The 21953-nt window shown below is 34.8% G+C and overlaps 1 protein-coding gene across 9 annotated transcripts in view; it reads right to left on the bottom strand.

Annotated features, from left to right (window-relative positions):
• Positions 1–942: 942 nt before the first annotated feature.
• The window catches only part of QKI (QKI, KH domain containing RNA binding), a 160821-nt gene continuing 139810 nt past the window's right edge, over positions 943–21953 (bottom strand). For 3 of the 9 annotated variants that reach the window (XM_077899488.1, XM_077899477.1, XM_077899467.1), the window contains exons 5-8: positions 15720–15807; positions 13877–14176; positions 11046–11120; positions 943–6984 (exon numbers count right to left, since the gene is read on the bottom strand). In XM_077899488.1, coding sequence (XP_077755614.1) covers positions 6968–6984; positions 11046–11120; positions 13877–14176; positions 15720–15807 — 480 coding nt within the window. In that variant the 3' untranslated portion in view covers positions 943–6967. Of the gene's footprint in view, positions 6985–7564; positions 11913–12059; positions 13162–13876; positions 14177–15719; positions 15808–21953 lie in introns of those variants that run through there. The other 6 variants (XR_013380720.1, XM_077899435.1, XM_077899444.1 and 3 more) reach the window with 6 other exon arrangements.

The raw sequence follows: 21953 nt of genomic DNA, 5'->3' as shown, positions 1-21953 counted from the left end.
CTCTGAAACTGTTTATTGCACACACGTACAAATAAGCACATTTAAGATGGTGTGTACTAATTTTAATACACATTTTTCTGGAAAAGTGTGATCACAAACTAGCACTGGTGTTTTCTTCTACGTGTGGAATATTTTTTAACATAATTGTTAAATGTTCCATTAGTTTAACTGTCTTCTAACAAGACCACATAAAGAGGTAGCTGATAATTATAAAAAATTACATTAGGAAGGAAACCCAAATGTCACCTACCACCTTCACTCAATAGAAATTCCTAACTAAATATTAATACATGTATGAATGTATAGACTAACAATTTTTATTAATTTAGAAATATACTCATATGACTTTTCCAAGAAGAAAAACATTAAAACCTGCTTTACAAACTCTACCTTTTGAGAAGCTAGTTTGATGCAGAAGTAATATTCTGGATCTGGAGAGGCAAGCTCAAATACCAACAGGAACTAGGGAGTTGAGGGGGAAAAATTAAAGCAAGACAGGATTAAGGAAATCAACAGTTAGTTGTGTTACCAAGGGTAGTTGGGAGTGTGTCTGAACTGGGGAGTGTTCAGTTTAAAGGGAGTATCAAAATTACTCATTTTCAGCTTGATGGCTACCACAGAGAATGCATTACTTCTAAAGTCTACAAATTGTACCTACTTCTCAATTAGAAATGGTAACTAGTTTGTACATATATCCAACTGAGGAGCTTTTCTAAAAGCCTATTTATTGATTTCCTGTTTGTAATCACTGAAGTCAAGGCAAATATTATGATCACCTTCCAGTTAAGTGATAGAGTTCCAGGTCAGATTATTTTCTTTTAAATCGTGTTAAAAGCATCATAAACTAAAAACGAAAACGTGTGTCCTTTATTCTGATGTGTATTGGTGGGAGCACAAGCAGCATTTTCAGCTGCATGTTGGCTTGAGAGTATGAAGCACATGCACTTTTTCCAGTTGGTTTATTGCACTTCATGTACAGTCATACGTGGTTCTCCATTCACATGTGATCTGAGACCTATTCAAACTTTTCTCTCTAAATACAATTTCCACAAGTTCTAAATGTCTTATACACACCACTACAGTATAAACCATAAAAGATATATTTGGTAATCAAAACTTCTCAATAGCATTTTAAATATATAGGTTTCTTTTTTTTTTTTCTTACCCTGGGAGCAGAGCTTTTTCCACAAGGCGACGTCTTTTACCAAGGACAGAAAAATCATAATCAATGCGCAATCAACATTGTGTTGCTTTTTGCTGCACCTACCATTCACTTCTACTATGAATTAATTCTTCCTCCTCCTCTCCCGCCCCTGGCAATTAGTGCAGCAGAAACACAGAAAGGAGAGTACTATGCTTAGGTGGACCAGTTTGATTCAGCATTGAGTACCAGGTATGCATATAATTTTAAAGTCTCTTTATAACAAAGGTATTTCAAATTAACTTATGAAGGAAACCACAAAATTACATATGTACCATATGAATATTTCTAAAAATATTGCCTGTAAAATTTAACAACTTTCAGTTTTAAATAAAGGCATTAGGGAAATTTGTAACATTAAAAACTGCCTTCGGTACTTCTTAGAAAGTTTGTGAGTCGAAAAGTTTTCCGAGTTATTTTTGCTATTAAATAACATCATAATACAGCATTACACTTCGTTCTACTGAAATCACTTGCTAGAAATCCTGTAATAGCTAGTTGTTATCAAGAAATAAAGACCTTTTATCTCAAACAAGCAAACAAAAAAAAATACTGGAAAAACCCTGAACTGTCATATAGGATATGAAAGTGTTAGACGTCACTGGTAAAGAAGATTCTTGATTTGGTAATGACCAATTTCATTTAAACCTATTGTCTGCTCTAAGTGCACTAGAAAATTTAGATCCTTTGTATCTAGCATTTTTTTTTTTTTTTAAGAAAACCGTAACCACCTACTTTGTGTATAAACGTGCACATCTTGCTTTTGTGAACAGGGTGCTTCACCTGCTCCTCTGAGTGGACTCTCCTCTGTGTGGAGCTACTGCACTAGGGCGTGTGTATCTACTTTCATGCTACATTCTTCCTGACATTTTCCCTAAGAAAAACATGCTTAACTATTAAGTACGTTAATTTTACCAACTTCTCGACTGAAAGCTTAACTTTCAATTGTCTTGTCAAACGACAGTATAAAACAATAAACGGACTAGCATTTTATCATTATAAGATTTTGGTAGTTTCATTTTTAATACCATTACAGCTTGCATAAAAATGGGATTTGCACTACTCTTTTCACCTTTTTAAAAGTCTTTTACAACTTTTCCAACATAAAAGGTGACAATATGACATACTTATACATGAAGTACCATTAGCTGAAAATGAGATGAGACTGCATTCATAAGGCTTCAGAGAATGTGTAGTGAGTTGCATAAAAATTCATCAATTTAAGTGCCACGGTACCATGATGACTTATAGATTAGCAGCCTGACAGACATCCTCAAATTCTTACAAAATAATATATGAACTGTATAGCAATGAGAACATTTGAGATAGTAGCATATTAAAGCTCTACCTAACAGTAATACACAACCCCCCCATCCGAGAAACAACTATATGTTTGATCCAAACGACTAATCTCTATAATGATTAAATCACCCGTTATCACTATTTTATGTAATTCATTTATGTAGATATACTATGGAAATATATAAATATGGGAGTATTTTGACACTCTGGTTAATAACATTATCAGTATAGTTATGTCTTTTATAACATGTAACTCGTTTCAGCCCCAAGTTTTAGAACTTTAAAATAAATAAAAAGTGTAATTTACAAAAATAAGCCATTATTTACAAACATAAAAATTCATCCTGAGAACTTATTAACCAGGAGAACTGTTTCACAGAAAAGGAAATTACCAATATCTGTGAAATAAAAAATGTACCTCAAGAATTAAATAATTCATATGTGGAGGTCAATTTACCTAAGTTGCAGCCAAGAAAAGACTAAGGTATTTAATAAATCTAAAATCGACTTGTATGCAAGAAATGCTATGACTTCTCAAATGCCATTGTCATTTTCCTTTAAACTTCTGTATTAATGGAGTATTCTGGCTGTATTTTGGAAGAGGGTGAGAGAGAAAGAACCCCTCAAGAAAACTCAAGGATATGGTCTCATCTCTCACCAGGGGTTATGAGAGCAGAGAAGTGGGGTGCATGGTCATTATAAATGGCTTACTTTGGACTGTCATGAGAAACAGAGCCACTCTACCTTTGGCTTTACCTGGCTGAGCTCCCCCACTCCACCCTACCCGCCCCCAACAGGAACAGTGACTAAAACAGTTCAACATTATATAAAGGAAAAATGTCCAATTAAAACACAAATGTGAATAAAGGCAAACCCTCATCAGATTCTTTGCTTTATAATGTGACCATAAAATACTTAATAGAAATGAAAAGAAATGGTTCAACAAAGAATCAAACTGGTTTTGGGGGGTATATCATCACAACAAATCTCTTTACTCTTTATGCTGTGAGCAGACAGTGATTATTTTGGAGAAGGAAAAATAAGGAAAGTGTGAAATTAGTAACGCAAGAGGCTGAAAGGCAAGTGGCAAGACTAGAAAAGATTGCCTCAAACCAATGCTACTTTGTTCCCATCTCTACTGGCACCTACCCCGCCCCACCCAAGGTAAAAGGCCAGAATAACCAAAGCCATTTTAACAGTAGTGTGCGCAATTGTCAGCTGACAAACAACATAAAAACAAGTCACGCTATGTTATCTGTGGTCACGTTCTTCAGGGTTAGTCCAGTAACTCAAGACTTTACATTCTTTTCTCTTTATTTGTTTATTTTAATTAAACACGTAAAGGTTAATAAACAGACATAGTCCAGAGTTAGTAGGTTGGTATTATAACATTTATTAAAATAATGCTATGGGTTAATAGAAACAGCAAAGAACCAAAGAATTAAAATGCAAGCTATGTAAAATCCCAACTAAAACCCAAAAGTGTCTAATGTATTCATTCATTAGCTAACTAAAAGCCCAAGAAAGACAAGACACCCAATATAATAAAGTACTGCAAAACAATTGGCAATTTTCAGTTATCAAAATTGTGGATTCTGCATTTTGTATCCTTTTCTCAATCAAGAAAAAAATTCTTTTTGAATGTTATATAACATACATATAAAACAAGATAGAAAAATACATTATAAACTTGTAACAATGGCTGTAAATACATTATCTTACATGTTTCTCATAGGCAATAGGTTGGTTATGATACATACATAGCATGAAACTACTAAGATAATAAAGAATTGACAAAAATACATGTCAGCTGTACGGTAACATACAAGCGACACTCCCATCTACCCACACTAAAAAATTACATAATACTGTCAGAAAAGAAGTCTTAAAAACTACATATTTTAATAAGAAATAAATTCAATAAAGAATGATAATACTGAGAACCAAGGCATTCAGAGATTTCAAAAGTCATGCTTTTTTTCAGTTGATCCAAAATTTTATCAACTAAGTTTTCAAAAGTTTGTTCAGAGCCAACATTACTCATAAATGTCACACGTTTATTTCATACATTTACTTTCTTCCCCATAAAAGACCTTTGATAAACATCTAAAATGTCCAGGTATAACATAGTTGAGATGAAACTGGATCAAATACTGGTACTGTTGTTAAACTATTATCACCTCAAGTGTTCGAGTGTCGCAAATTTATTCAACCAACCAAACAAAATAAAAATCAAAATGGCACAGCATATATTGTAAATAAATCAAAACAACTGTATGTGTAACAGAAAGACAAAGCAGTGGCACATTAAACCAACGCTAGCTGAATACAAAACAATGAATGTCTATTGCATAGTAAATAAACTGAAAACGGTTTCCAAGTGAGACAAGATGATGGAGGAGGTCACCACGAAGGTGCTTACTGAGCTTACTGCTGACCTTTGACTGTGAAGCTGTGAAGGTATGCAAGAGGGAATGAGTTGATAAGCTGGGGATCCACTGCCACTTGATATTTGCCACATCCGGTACTGAGCAGTTAAGGATTATTTACTTAAGTGTTTAGATATAGTTGGCTCTGTGCACAAATCACTTCAACTGCCAAACTAAATGAATTTCATGAGAAATTGGAAACTTAAACTCATATGTAGTTGAGCATTTATATGCACAATTATTGCCAGTTCTCATTTTCTTAAAGTTAAAAAAAAAAGTGTGGGGTTTGGGGTTGGGGAGGGGGAGACTTAGGTTACTAAAACCACCAAAGAAATGGACTACCCAAGTGATTTGGTATGGCAGAAAGCAGTCTGATTAAATCTGGGCCATTAAAAAATACTGTTATCCAGAATGAAAATCACAAAGATTCATTTTTGTGAAAAAGCTTGCTAAGAATACTATTATTTCCAATTTAATAAGAAAAAATGCAACACACTCCTCTTTCTCTGAATAAAATAAAGTTCTACTTTTGTCTGTAAACTGATGTTCAGATCACACATAATTTTTTATCTCAGAACCTTGTGGGCTAACATTAAATATCACAATAACCAAAAGCACTCGATTATGATTTTAAAAGAATGATGTTTTAAAACTTGTCAGACATTAGAAAAGTTATCAAATTTTTTTCACAGTATCAGATTTGGCAAATTTGTATCAAGGTAACGTGGCAAAAATCATATAATTCAAACCATCAACTCATTTGTCTCCCCTCAAATCTTTCACATACTGGGCGGGCGACTGAGTAACATGCATTAACTTGTATTCTGAGGGAGGAGCTGATCTTACAAGACACTTGACTAAATGACCATGAAGGAAAATAAGGCACTTTCTTTTCTTTAGACTTATTCCAATACTTAAAAAATAAAAAAGAAAGACAAAAAGGCTCTTTTGGTCTTTTGTTTCTTGACAACCACCAGAAAAAATCATTTAATGAAATAAAGGGTTTCTTTGTTCTTTTTCTTTTTTTTTTTTATAACACTTGAAAGTATAAAATGCTACATTTCCAAAAATATATATATTTTTTCTGCACCAGCACCCTTGTATAGTAAAAGTATCTACTTTTTGTTCATTTGTTTCAATGCACTAACACTTTATCTACAATTTCATTACATGTATACAGCAAATAGGCAAGCATGGCTTTTACATCCTTAATGATTTTTTTTTCTATACAGGGAGGTTTAAAAAAAATATTTGAACAGTTTGCCCAGTAATGTGACACATAATGCATGTACCTTGTTCTCATATATTTTTTAAAGGAGGTTGTAAAATAAAGGTTCAGTAATTTTAACTCAGATATTTATCTTTTTAAAAATAGTGTTGCAGTTTTGTTCTTTGCATTACTTCTCAAAATTCCTTGTTTTATCTCTCATGGCACACTTCTAATACTTCAAATTTTGGCAGGCAATATAAAAAAGGCTGCAACTTCTGCCCTTTGAGGGCACTGTAGTGACTAAAGAGCGTATCAAATTTTGAATACTTTTTGAAATCACTTCACCAATGACATCCCTGACCAAAGGTTCATGCATGATGCATCATCACACAGTACATTCAGAGAGCTGTGACTCGCTATGAGAAGAAGGTTCCTAGAAGTCTCTCACAGTAACTGCCTCTGTCACTGAGTAGTTAAGGGCCATCTGTCTCCCCTTCTGAAGTGAGGCCTTCTTACCGTTCGCTTAGGGTAGGACATGAAAAGATGATCAGTGCTGTGGGATGAATTGGGCCTTATTGCTTTACTACTATTCAGTGCAGGTTCTAGAATCACTTTCACCCAAACAGAAAGAAAAACCAAAAGCTGAGTTGGAGGACAACAATTTCTTTGTCTTTTGTTTGGTTAGATGGTAAGACGAACGGACAAGTGCCTCAGCTCGCTGCACTGACGACAGGCAAGCAAAGGCGATTACCAGTTAACTGATCAGCAGGCAGGCATGGTCAGGTCATCATTGGGTGAAGAGTTCAGAGGTCAGAAGGTCATAGGTTAGTTGCCGGTGGCGGCTGGGTGGTTAGAAACAAAAAACAAAACAAAAAAAAAAAAAAAAAAAAAAAGAAAAGAAAAGATAGAGAAGAGATTAGTTTCAGCTAGTGACGGCTTAATGACAACATGAAAAACTAATCACAACTAATAAAAAAAAAAGCATGTTTAATTCTGACAAACTGATTGACACCATCTACAGAATACAATAAAAATCATGACAGTTTCATATCATGATTTGAACAAATGAAGAAGAGCCCACTCCCACAAAAAAAAACAAAAAACAAAAAACAAAAAAAAACTGGTTAACAAGAAAAAATAGAAATAAAATACAACTAACAACTAATAGTTAGTAGCAGTCAATGAAGGAAATTGGAGAACAACAACAATGAATAGGTTTGATATACAGAATTCTGGAACAGTCAGTGCAGTTATCAGTGTCTGACTGCTATTAAGCATTAGTATTCTCTCAGATGCAAGCATTAAAGCAACTATTAATGATGGATGTGATTATTAATAACTGATGATTAACAGAAATGAATCTAAAGAAATTTAAATTTCTGTGAACAATTTGGTTCAACATAAACTCTGGGCCAAACAAGGTTTCTTTTGTTCAATAAATGTTTATTGCTTTTTCAATTATTCTATTTACAAACAACATGGAATTTCTTGGCCTTATGATACAAAGCAATACTAAACTGTAGTCTAGCAGTGTAGGCAACATCATGGGAACCAGAAAAAGGCCAGGCCTTCTGCGCTAGCCAACACTTTCCAGTTGAAAATACTATTTTACACATATAGAACACTTATAAAATGCACTTGCATGTAAACACTGTAAAATCCTGCCATTTAAAATTCTATACTCAAAAAGCTCTAAGTACATCAAAAAATAGAAGAAATTTCTAATTGATACCAATAAGGCATTTTAAAACTACAAACAGCTTTCTTTATTCAATTTCAAAGCTAATACTCTGCAAATACAATAAAATCTGACATTTCATATACATTCCTGCTTTATATTTTATATTTTAAAAGAAGCCACCTGTAAATACTATTTTCTTTTGCAAAACAACAAACAGAACAAAAAAAAATTAAAAAATTACAGTAAAACATAAAGTAGTTCTCAAGTGGAAAGTTATCGTCCCCAGTGTCCTTGAGTTGTTCCTTCCTTATAATCAACCTCTGTCACATTCTGCTTCACCAAACTTGGTCCACTTAACAGTAGTATGATTTTTAAGACTCATTCAACAGCTTAATTATTTCTGCTATATTCTGAGGTTTGATAGAATTTTCTGTACTGTTGGCATTGTGACTAAGGCAGAGGAGATGTGAATGAAAACTATTCAGTGCAAAGGTAGATTCCATGCCACTTCATAAATCATAACCCAGTAGGTATAATGTTCACAGAGTTATTTTAAATGAACTATATAATGGACTGGTTTACTTTCATATAACAAAAATGCTTTCTAGAGTCTATCATTTAGGATAGTTTATAAATACTACAAAAATACTGTATCTTCAATGTGACCAAATCCTCCCTGAATTTTTAAAAAATAAGTGGAATTTTATTTAAAATAAAAACTGCTATTCCAAAATTAAAGAAGAAAATAAATATTTAACACGATGTAGTCATACCACTTCACAGGAAGTACTCCCGAAATACAGAATCTTAAAGCATTTTTGATATTACTTAAATTTTTGATTAAAATTGTATTAAGTTTCTTATACAAATTAGGTAAATGATGGTTTTTATAAAATCAGTACTCAGAAAAATTCTGATTATGCTTTTTTTGTGTGTGGAATATATAAACAATGCAAACTACCACTTATATATATATACCAGTACACCTAGAACACATCCTCTGCCAAGTCCTGGCCTCCTACAGTACACACAGGTGTGTCAACCGTGCAAAATCACTTAATAGTTCATCACAACTAAAAAGTCAGTTGGTCTTTTACAGGCTTCAAATTCAGTTTTGAAATAGATGTAGAAGTGGGTTTATTTTTAGTAAAGAACTAGATATATTTGTCAACCATGCAGTACTCTAAATACTTATAAAAGATTACATGGTTATATGTCCAAGGGCTGAGTTTCCTTGCATTAAATGGATGCTTATATTATTCTTCCCTTCAAAAATAAAAAAAAAAAACCTCAAAACTAGAGAAAACAGTAGTATCATAAAATAATTTAAATGAAGGACTTCAGACATCTCCCTTAGACCCAATGAGTGCATACAGTGATAGTAACAGCAGTATACAAGTATTCTGTTCTTTAAAGAAAATAAAAAAGGTAGCATTTCGGTTTGCTGACATTGCATTTTGAATAAAAGTGACAAGACTACTCAAAAACACATATAACTACAAAAGAGCCATGCATGGAATGTGTTGTTATTTCCAAACACCATAAAATCTCTCTAATATTTTCAACTATCTCAAGGCACTGCAGCATTGAGTAGCCAATTATTATTGCTTTAAAACAAAATTATGAAAAATCTCCTAAAAGGGGCAGGAAGGGAAAGGTTAATAGAAGAAAATCTACTTTAAAATACTCTTTCAAACTATTTCAGACATTAACAATGTAAAAAAAAAAAAAAGCTTCAAATTATTCATGGAATTATCTGATTTCCTTAAATCTAAAGTGACTTAAAAAAATCACCTCCTTCACTAGGAGACATGTTCTGCAAGAAGGTGATGCATACACTTGTATAGGACACACCTACAAGGTGCATTATTGTCACAGATCATCACTGAGCTTGGGGCCTATTATTTTGTGCACTGAATAATCACAAGTAACATATGCATTAGTTACATGTCTTCGATTCAAGGCTCTTTAATTATGTATGATGCTAAATAAATATCATCACCGTCTTTGGAAAGTATTTTATTCTGATGTGGACAACAGCTGTGTCCAGTATTTATTTACCATCAGTGTTCAGGAGAACCATGAGAAGCAGGTAGGTCGTTCATAAGTTCATAGAAGATGGAGGACAGGAGTGTAAATTCCATCACTTTTCCCACTAATTATTAGAGACTTCAATCAATTTAATTATTAAGTAATAAATGTGCCGTAATAAAAGCTTGATAAAAATCTTTTTCTACCTTGCTTTGGATTCTTACCCTGTGATGACAAACTTAGAAAGCAATTCAATGTCAATAAACCGAAAATATCACTCCTCAAAAACATAAATAATTTATAAAAGGGTCCAAGGGCATATATAGGACACAAATCACAAATGTTGAAAAGGAGAAAAATGAAGACTTATTTTCCAGTCACAGGTTAGTCAAAGAGGAAATATTCAAAGCTGGATTCATGTCTCCACAGAACATTAAGAGATAGTTTACCTTCAGATAATGTATTTTAGCAGCAAATGACAAAAATCAAAGGATCCATTTTGGCAAGAGAATGTAAGAATAAAAGGGAATTGATTTTCTCATTTATATTTAAAAAAAATCCAACTGCATCAAGTTATCTTCACAGTCCTTACTTTGTTGATTTCAGCTAAGTACTTGACATGTATAACCTCATGTTTACACAGTGGCTCAAATATCTTATTAAAAAGGAAAATGGAAACTAAATCTTCAGTTTTCTCCACAAGGACACAGGAGGCATATATTCCTTTACTTCTCTCATTAAAGCACCATCCGCTTAGTTCATTTTGCAAAACCAACCCAATTTTTCAGAACAATTAAAAGGTAAATTTTAGCAAAAATTATGACTGAAAAATAATTAAGGCAATATCACAATTTACTAGCTCCCCAAATGGACTAATTTATGTTTTAGTAGGAATAAATCACAGTACATACTAATATAGGATTTAATAAGTTAAAATATGAAGGGAGCAAAACAAAAACAAAAACAAAAACAGGCAGGAGGAGGGGGAGAAAAGAAAAGAAAAGGAAAAAGATAGATAAGGAAAGAAAAGAAAAATCCCAACCCTTAAATCTGTCAATTATGACAAATTTAGAAAAAGAAAAGAAATGGTGTGCAGGTAAGCAGTTATATTTTTCCATCAGGTGTGGTGTTGCAAATTTTATGGACACCAAACGCATTTCTTATAAACAAGAACTGCAGAACTAAACTAACCTCGGTCTGCGGTCACAATCCTTTGGTAAGGATGGACACGCATATCGTGCCTTCGAACTTTAGTAGCCACCGCACCTAGTTAAATTGCAATTACCAAGACAAAGTTAGAAACATTCACAAGGGAAAAGAAAACAAACATTAACAGCAGGTTTATCAAAATGGATTTCAAATGTTCATTTACTACAAAAGTTTCATTTTAAGAAACACGTTAAGGCACAGTAGTTTTAAAATTAACCATAGTATGTTGTGTATATATGCGTCTATTAATATTGCATTCATTTCAAACATCTTGGCCTTAACCTATTTTATCCATTCATTCACAATCCCAAGTTACAGTATTTCATGAATTCTATTAGATCCAAACATATTTAAGCTTTACTAGTCACATATTCACTGAAGTGCCTTTCTTGCAGCAGGACCACTTAAATAATGCCATGTTTAATACTGACAATTATTTGCTAACCTTAAGACCACTTCCAGAGTTTATCACTTAAAAAGGTTTAAAAGCAATTCTTAAAGCCTACAGATTGTGGTTTTAAACTTTGAGTCAATAAGTATGAACTGCAATGAATTAGGTGATTAGTAAAGCAAACAGTATAGTACACTTAGCAGTCAGTATACTACTATACACTCCTTTATAAATTACCGTTACTTTGTAAGATTACAGACTAAACCAAATTAATAACATACTTTTACTTTCTATCAGTGTGCAAAAAGTGCAAGTAAGTCACTGACTGCTAGGCTAAGCTTTCCCCCCCACCCCACCCCCGGAGGCTGCTGAGACTAAGCATTTGTTAAATTCAGATCTGATGAGGGTTCAGTTAAGACCGTTCTTGAATTCTTAGCCTTTCGTTGGGAAAGCCATACCTAAAGATAAAAGGAAGGGAATTAAAAATTAGTCATCAATGAAGATTTGATGCTAATACCAATCTCCTCACTACCACCAACACACATGTCTGCATCTGTTTTGAAGGGCACTGCTTATTTTAAAATAATATGATGTGAGACTTGATATATATCATGCATGTTATCTGTGTGCAAATTTATTATAACTTAGGAATTTGAAATAATTTTTTTCAGTTCTCCAAGTGCTCAATGTCACGTTTTACTGCTTAGGTGGCAAAGCGAGAAACAGGACTGATAATGGATTTTGATCATTTAGTACTATTATTCATTTTATGAATGCCAATTAGGTATCTGTATATATTTTGCTTTTAATTTGTCAGTCTAATAATTATTACAAATAAAAATTTCCCAACACAACAAAAAACACATTGCTTAAAATGAGAAACTGCAGTGCCTCTTGCTGTTTCTAAGCAGTAAACTGGTCCATCACCCCTTTTTTCATTTTAGATAAACTAATCTTATACAAGTAGAATTCCACGAGGCAAAATCAGCGAGATCTTGCATTGAGAGTGCTGGAACAGCAGCTGGTGGCTAAGAGTGCCAGCCCTGCAGGAAGCAACCAACTCCTCGAACAGACGCTGTGCGTGCAGCAGAGAGGAGCTCTGGGGAAAGGAGCAGGCATGGGGCCACAAGACAGAGCGTTAACAGAAAGGAAGACGTAAACAGGTTACAGGTTACAGGTTATTTTAAAAATGCTTCAAGAAATGTGCAACAGAAACAAGCTTCTCATAAACAATTCTATAAATTCTGACTTATGATACTTTATACAATGATTTAGAGATAAAACGGAAAACATGTACAATAAAATGTATTTGCTCATGAAACAAAAGGCACCTGAGTGCATGCACACACACAGATAACATACAGAGCATTGTGGCTTTCTTTAATTGAACAATGAATTTTCAAGTTTAAATCTTAGTGTCCGGGTTCATTAAAGACTTTCAAATTTTTATAGATCAGTATTAATGCTGGAAAAAAAAAACCTTAAAAGATCAAAGTCCTAAGAGTCAACAGCATGCATGCAGCACCAAGGTCATATACAATTCAAGGAAAAAAAGTATTCATATTCTGTCTGGTAAAACAAAGGGGCAGCACGGAAACAGTTTGTCCCACATTGACTGGTCGTGTTATAACAGCTGCTGTATTCTAGTCCTTCATCCAGCAAGTCAATGGGCTGAAATATCAGGCATGACTGGCATTTCAATCCACTCTATAAAAAAAAGGCATCAGTAATGTCTTTTTCAAGCACACCACTTTTTGTTCATGTAAAACCAAGCGTTCATACTATGATCTTAATTTTTGCCTCAAAGGTGATTCTAAAACAGTGACTTGGTATTTACTTATCAATTCCATACTGTACTACTGAAATTAGGAATTTCTTTTATGTTTGACATTAACTAATAACTTCAAGAGAGAAAAACTGAGAAGCTGAAGAATCCAACTAATTTACCTGGTCTCTTTCATATTTACGTGATCACAAATATTAGAAAACACACAGACAATAACAGCAGTTATAAAAAAGATCTCAAAATATTTCCACACAGAAATTTAAAATTTAGATGACAACCAACTAATTCCCTGAGACGAAAGGAATCTAACTGTGGGCAGTGGAGCAAATGGAGGGGATAGGCCAAACTCAGAACGACCTCAGTGATGTCAAAAGTGAAAAGTACTTTCCGTTTAAGTGTTCATAGCTGATTTACTCAAAGTGAATCTGAGTTACCAAAGAGAATCTGAGCACACCTAAGGTGCAATTCTTTAAAAAGGGAGCCATTAAGAGAGGCTGAAATAAAACAAACTTTAGGCTTCTGTCTTCCTAATGGAAACTTGTCTTGCCTCTCCAAAACGGATATAATCATTTCAAAGTCTGAAGCACAGAAGTCATGAAGAAATAAACTGCCAGCCACACAGGGAGAACAACTTACCTAATACACCACTAGGTTCAATAGGATACTCAAGGATGGATGTCGCTGGTGCCAACGTGTAGGGGTACTCATAGGGTGTGTAGATCAAACCAGCTTCGGGCCCCGGAGGAACTATTGCAGCAGTCGGGTGAGGAGTTCCGTTTGGCATGACAGCGGTCTGTATTTGTCTGATCAAAGGCATTATGGTAGGGCCAGCTGGCGTAGGAGTACGCAGGGCAGCTGGTGGGAGAACAGGCGCAGGCCCAGTGATAATCCTTGGAGCAGCCTGGGCTGTTGCTGCAAGAGAAAAGGCAAGGGCTGCTACAGTAAGCAAAGAAATGTAGGAGAAGTGTAGAGACAGCAGTATAAAATATGGAAAATGAGAGGGAAGTAGGAAAAAGAAAGGAGAAGCAGGAAAGAAGAAAAATAAAAGGAAATCATTAGTACATGCGCTGATCACACAAAATGCCAAAGCACACTGATCAAATGCAAACAGCTTCCCCTTTCCCAGTGTGATTAAGAATAAATGTGCAAAAATTAACAAGCCACTGTAAAAAAAAAAAAAAAAAAAAGAATGAGACCATTAAAATAGGTTATATTTAGTTCATGTATTTGATATATCTGTGTTTTTAAGATCTCCTGAGACTAAAGGTACATGCAAAAGCACATGGAAATACTCGCATTAAAAGAAGTTAAAAAATTTTGGAATTGGGAGTCCATAGAAATACAGCTTTGGTATATTTCTAAAGAAAAACTTAAGTTTCAAATGAAAAAAAAGAATAATTTTTACTGTATTAAGTTAGCCAACGACTAGTTTTATTTATATAAACTTCTTGCATCTGTATGAACTTCATACAAAAAACAATATAAAAAATGTCCCATTCCTAAGCATAAGACTATTAATGATATACTCATTCTCATGAATAAATTAAAGCCAAATATTTGTAAAGTAACCACTTCTGAATCTAGTAAATTGCCTCTATTTTGGACACCTATTCTATTTCTTGGGACGCCTGGGTGGCTTAGCGGTTAAGCGTCTGCCTTCGGCTCAGGGCATGATCCTGGAGGCCCGGGATGGAGTCCCACATTGCGCTCCCTGCATAGAGCCTGCTTCTCCCTCTGCCTATGTCTCTGCCTCTCTCTCTCTCTGTGTCTCTCATGAATAAATAAATAAAATCTTAAAAAAAAAAATTCTAGTTCTTAAAAAAACAAAACAAAACAAAAAACTAGTAATTTAAATAATTACGTTCATTAAAAGAACTGTAAACCTTCAACTGCCTCAAAAAATAAAAAAAGCAATCCTCTTCAAGTTTAGGAAGCGTCCACAGATATATCTAAAGGAAAAATGGGATTAAAACAGTATCATCTACTGCTCTCTGTGAATTCAGCTCATATACAAAATCAACAGAGAAAAATACCGGAGGGGAACATTAGCAAGCATGGTGAGAGGACAGAATTCGACAAAAGGGTCACTGCTTTCATATACATTCCAAATCAGCTTTAAAAAAAAAAAGTCTAAAAATTATTTTCTCTTTTGCATAAATATAACAATAAGCTCGAAGCCTTAAATCTGTAGTTAAAAGAATAGGAAATTTCCCGAAACTTTTAAATTTAGAAGTTGAAATATCATTGAAATAATAAAAGTTTATAAACTCCAAACTTAGACATGCTGGCATCAAATAAAGGAGACTGTCCCCAATTCATGAAAGCAGTAAAAATGGGACTGTGAGTCCCTTATTAAGTGATAATTATTTCGACTCTTCACATAGTGTGAAGCTCGTGTGCTGCACTGCCAACAGGAGAAAAGGTTTGTGGACAAAATAATTGATTCAGCTGTAACCATGGACCTCAGTCTCATTCTTACGTGATTTAATGTTGGCATCTCTGTAGGTGCCATTCAGAATTGCAAGCTCCATCAGCTGCATCTTCTTCAGGCTGTCTTCTCCCTCTGCCTATACATGGAAAACACAAGAGTAGTAGTAAGCACTTAAGATGGTCTGTACACATCACAGCCATATGTACTCACCAGCCTTAAAATAGGGATTATGGGACTATAGCCACCTGCTTCAATTGTGGGGGGAGGAGGAAGGAAAGATTAGGGAACCAAAAGGTGCTGACGTACTGATACAAAGGATACTCTCAACATGTAGCCACTAGCTACATTTCTGTTTGGAAATTTTTTATGTAAACTACACTGATTTATTAAAGTTCCCCCAAAAGCTGTGCTAAATGGAATAAATATTAGTTAAGATTAAATATAGTACATTTATTCTCTTTAGGATCTATCATTTTGTAGAAGATTCAAAAACTCAATGTGATCATTAAAGGGGGGGGGGGAGAACAACCCACAAAAAACCAAGCAACCTCCCTCACTCTGCCACCAAACTGGTATTTTAAACATATAACATGATGGTGGTATTCATGTGAGAATTCTGTTTAATTTTCCAAAATGGAAAATTTAATAAAATTATAATCATAAGAATTTCTAAAATTTGAATATTTATTCTGCTCTTTTATGCCAACATTCCTCCCTTCCTCAGTTAGTAAATACTACCATTCTAAAGCAAATCTACCTTTAGGGCCAAGTTAGAATGGTAGAATGGTAGTATTACCACTGTCCAAGCCACAAGGCATTCAAAAGTGAAAGCTCTTAATAACTATGCAACGGTGACAGGCTTAAAAAACCTGGATTGTCTCTGACCATTCCATTTACCTTGGATTTGCTCTACCCTTTCCATTTACTGTTGTCACATCACTCTTCTTCTAGTCATTATTGGTGTATTACCAAAACTACTACAATATTATGTTAATAGTATCTGTTCTCCAATCTGTACAATGACAAGATTAATTGTATAAAACATAACTTTTTTTCTTAATGTTCCTTCAGATTTTCATGTCTTAAAACCCTTCACAGTTTCTTACTATCTAAAAATATAAACCATTTAAGCTATCTGTGAATCTGGGCCCAAATTATCTTCTCAAGTTAAAGCAATTAATCTTCTGTTATGTTTTACACATATCTTATGCTATAAATCAAATCAAACCACTCCCTGTTACGCATCTCTGTGCATATTCCTATCCACCCCTCCATCTTGAATGCTCCTCTGCACTCCAATCTACCCTCTTTCTAAATCCTACCTAATCTCTGCAAACTCCAATCTAAATGCTACCTTCTCGAAGGTCCATCCTTAGATTATACTGTTTCTACCTTGATTTATAGTTTCATGTATACTAACACTACCAAAGTAAGCTCCTTGAGAATAGTCTATTTCTTATTTATAATTGCTTATATTCCCATTCACCCTGTCCCAAAAGTTATCTTTGCTAGGACTTTTAAATCATTGTTAAGAAAAATCCTTAACTTTATCTACAAACCTTAAATCTCTAAATCCTAGAGGATAAGCATCAGCTACAGCAAAAGAAAGTAGTAGATAATGGTCCATCTTACCAAGGTTCATGCCTGAAGATGGCTGTAGAAATCGAATTATGTGCTACTAACTTATTTTATGCATTATCTAATCCTCAGTACTTAATATTTAAAAACAAAGTAACCCAATGACACTTTTTTCTGGCCTGATTCAAAAAGGAGCAGGATCAGATGACAAGCTTCTCTGTCCTTCCTTTCTACCGCAACTGTTAATGATACACAAAACTCTGTCTTTGGTACTACACCAACAAAAAGGGCACTATAATTTATAGTTAAACACAACTGCTAAATTGGGTTTTATTAAACTAAATTCTCAGTAGAGAATTAAAAGATGAGTCAAAACACCACGAAGACAAAGTGTAAGGTGTCACACTGCCAACTTTTCAAAAACCCATGTTGTAGGAGAAAACAGAGAAGATACCTGAATGCTTATGGAATTGTATTCCTTGACCCCTATGAATTTGTGCAAAGATGACAGAGAATAAAGTGAGTAGAATTTCTTTGAAAGCTGTAGCAATTACTAGTTAATGATAAAAATAAGCATCAGCAACAAAAGGGACACATTAGCAACCCATTACACCTAACCCAAACTCCTTAAACTTGTTCCCTGAAAACTAGTGATACTAAAAACTCATCAAGTCATTCCAAACTTAAATCTATATATAATAACAGAATACCAGAAGTCTATAAATTATACTCTAAAGAAAAAGCAATAGGTCTACCTTCAGTCACTTTCAACAGTAAAACAGTGGTACATGTTTGAAAACGTCATCAAGTAAGAGTTAGAAATAAAGATGGAAGAAGTGATGGGACATGCTGTAGAGGGAAGAAGTACTGGATGGAGCGCGTTTTACCCGACTATTCCTTTTGGATAACAATATAACCACACTCTTTAGCTAGGGATGCAGTGTTAAACCCAGGAGAGAGCCAAAGAAAAAGATGATGGAAGAAATACATATGCGCACATCAGGGTTCATGAATGTATGTGTGCCTTTAACAGGGTGCAGGATTTTGAAAAAGAGGTGTGGTGTCATCAGCAGCGACCTCCCCCTACCCTGCCCAAGGGCAGAATAAAACCCAGGGCAGCACAGCTTTCACGCAGCAGCAGCAGCAGCAGCAGCAGCAGCAGCAGCAGCAGCGGAGTATGCCACAATGCCATTGCTGGAGGGCACGGGGATTCACAAATTATGAACTACAGTATGCACACTGGATTACATCACATTATGGCAGGCCACACTAACACCTCCTAGCACAGAATTGAGCTGGCAAAGCTGGAATTAAAACCTGGCGGTCTCATCCAGAATAAGCTTCACTCTGGCATCTTCAGCACTTTCCCCACCTCACCCACCATTCTGTACTCACAGAGCATGATGCTGTCTGTGTCTCAAGAGTTTACAGAGTTCATATAGAATTATTCTAACACAGAAGTGGTTTATTCAACCTTCTTTTCCTGTTTCTGTCAATGAAACTTGACATTATATACCTGCCTGAATGCTGAAGGTATATGCCATCTCTCTCAATTTAACTTCAGATAAGATAATCTGCTGGTTTCTTAGATAATTTCTAAGTTTCTTCTACAGTCCAAAGGCCCTAGAGCTTCTACCAGCGAGGCTTCATATTAGGAGTTTATTTGATGTTTCCTCTTCTCTCAAAGAGAAAAGCTGATCAAATATGGCATCCTGAAATTATACATCTCAATTCTAGACATTTCAAAAGGCCTTTTTGTAGAAGCTGGCCCAGGGACAAACACTTCTAGAGAGATGGAAAGCTGACTTTTCCTTCTGTAACAAAAGAAGCTGTTCTTAACCGAACCTCAGGTCACAAATGGGTATTTTATAATGCTGAATCAAAGTGGTCATCTAGAACTTTATAACTCCTCTTTTCTTAAGTATTTGCTCTGTATTTTAAAAACCAAGATATAATTTATATGCAGTGAAATCCTGGGATCTTAAATGCAACACTCAATCAGTTTTGATGAACGCACATCAAGGCCCAGGACAGTTTTATCAACTCGGAAAGTTCCATTTTGCCTCTTCTCACTCAAGGTCCTCCCCACCCTCTGCCCCCGATCTGATTTTTATCACTCGTTTTGCCTATTCTAGAATTTCATATAATGGAATCACAGAGTATATATACTCTGTGTGCCCAGCTTCTTTCCCTCAGCATTATAATACGAAACTCTCCCATACTGTTGCATGTGTCAGTAGTTCACTTGTTTTGACAGCTGAGTAGTGTTTCATTTATTTATCCATTCTTATGCTATGGTCATTGGGATGTTTTTGGATATTGTGAATAAAGCCACTGTGAAAATTCTTACACAAGGTCTTTTTGTGAATATAGTTTTTTCCCCTCAGTTCTTGAATACACACCTATGGGTAGAATTGCTGGGTCATAAGATAAATGAATATTTCCCTCATATTTTGTATGGAAAACATTATGTAAAGGTTACTGAAACTTTATGAATTACATACCTTTGAAACATAAACGTTTAAAAATATTACAAACAGCTGCTGACTTCTCTACAAGTCCACTACCCCATTATCTAAAACCTGTAGTATCATAAAGTATTTTAAAAATTTTCAGACTTATATAAAGATATTATACCAAGGATTACCTAACATCCTAAGGGGTCTGGAGGAACACTAGAATAATCTGATCTGTGACAAACATAAAAATACACTCGGTAGGATAGATTATAAACATACTTTTCTGAACTTTTTGGGGTTTACGATTATGGAAGACTGTGAATCTGTATAAATAATCTATGCATACATTATAGTAATGTACAGCTGTGTTAACAGCTGTATTTAATAGCTATGTTAAAGAGAAATAGAGCATGGTTAATATTTAGTGAGAGTGCACAGGTCTTAAAATAGAATGATTTACACACTGCTATACCTTATTAAAACTAGGTATCAGATTTTCATCACCTAAACATTTACACTTTATAACACATCTATGGCGCTGGTACTGTGTTGTCCTTGAGGCTTAGGTTAGGTAGCCTATCCAATGTTGCATATGGTCACACTGCAAAACTGGCTTCCAACCCAGTGTACCTGATCTAAAGTCCTTACCATACCTTCTCCAGTATGTAGTGCCCCTAGGTGGAATTACCTTTTGAATTCATTGAAGACCTTCCATAAGAAATGAAGAAAATCATTTTTATTTGGCATCTTTAAATTTATAAAGTACACATTAAAAAAACTCCACAACAAAGTAATCAATTACAATAGAGAACTGAAGCAAATATATTATTTCCAAACCATTAAAATGTGATCAGTAAAATAATTTGCCTGTAAGAAAAGCCCAAACTCTCCATCTTAGCAATCAAGGCACTGAATAACATCTATAGGCAGCCCTATTTGCAAATATTTTACATTAGTCAAAATCATCTGCCTGCTGTTCCCTAGAAGCCAACTTGTGCTTTTCTGCCCCCATGTTATACAAGATCCTGTCCAGAAGCATACTCTGCATACTTTGATAGCTCACATCACTGTTCTCTCCAGGATATATTCTTTTCTAACCACATCCACACATAATGGTATCATTTTCCTAAGTCTATGTTGCTCCCTTTGGGAAACTCAATCATATAGCCACATACTATCTCATCTTTTCTATTTTTTTCATGTGGTTTTTAGGAGATTTCTAATGTAATTTGTATCCATAAATTACCCAATAACCAATGAAACCAATCTTCCTATAGCACACAATGCCTTGCAAAGTGAACTTGTTCACTGACATTAAAAAAGCAGATTCTTTTCTTTCTTTCTCTTTTTCTTTCTTTCTTTCTTTCTTTCTTTCTTTCTTTCTTTCTTTCTTTCTTTCTTTCTTTCTTTCTTCTTCTTTTTTTTTTTTTTTTAGCAGATTCCTTTCTGCAAATTTAAAATAATGAGTAGTGGGGCACCTGGGTGGCTCAGTTGGTTAAGTGTCTGCTTTCGGCTCAGGTCATGATCTCAGGGTCCTGGGATCGAGCCCCACACTGAGCTCCCTGATCAGCAGAGTCTGCTTCTCCCTCTCCCACGCCTCTCCCTGTATGCATGCTCTCTCATAAATGGATGAATGAATGAATGAATGAAATCTTAAAAAAAATGAGTGGAGAAGATTTTCCAAACATAAGAGAAAAAAGTACATGATTAATTCACTAGGCTGAACAAGAAACTAGTACAGAAAAGAGAAAATAAAGAGTGACCAAAGTTTATAAAAAATTTTAGTATTTTTTTAATAAATTTATTTTTTATTGGTGTTCAATTTACCAACATACAGAATAACACCCAGTGCTCATCCCGTCAAGTGCCCCCCTCAGTTCTCGTCACCCATTCACCCCCACCCCCCGCCCTCTTCCCCTTCCACCACCCCTAGTTCGTTTCCCAGAGTTAGGAGTCTTTATGTTCTGTCTCCCTTTCTGATATTTCCCACACATTTCTTCTCCCTTCCCTTATATTTCCTTTCACTATTATTTATATTCCCCAAACGAATGAGAACATATAATGTTTGTCCTTCTCTGATTGACTTATTTCACTCAGCATAATACCCTCCAGTTCCATCCACGTTGAAGCAAATGGTGGGTATTTGTCGTTTCTAATGGCTGAGGAATATTCCATTGTATACATAAACCACATCTTCTTTATCCATTCATCTTTCAATGGACACCGAGGCTCCTTCCACAGTTTG

This window comes from Canis aureus, chromosome 1, assembly GCF_053574225.1.
Source record: "Canis aureus isolate CA01 chromosome 1, VMU_Caureus_v.1.0, whole genome shotgun sequence".
NCBI classification, from domain to species: domain Eukaryota; kingdom Metazoa; phylum Chordata; class Mammalia; order Carnivora; family Canidae; genus Canis; species Canis aureus.
The sequence above is the reverse complement of the archived record's forward strand: the minus strand, read 5'-3'. Positions and strand labels throughout refer to the sequence as shown.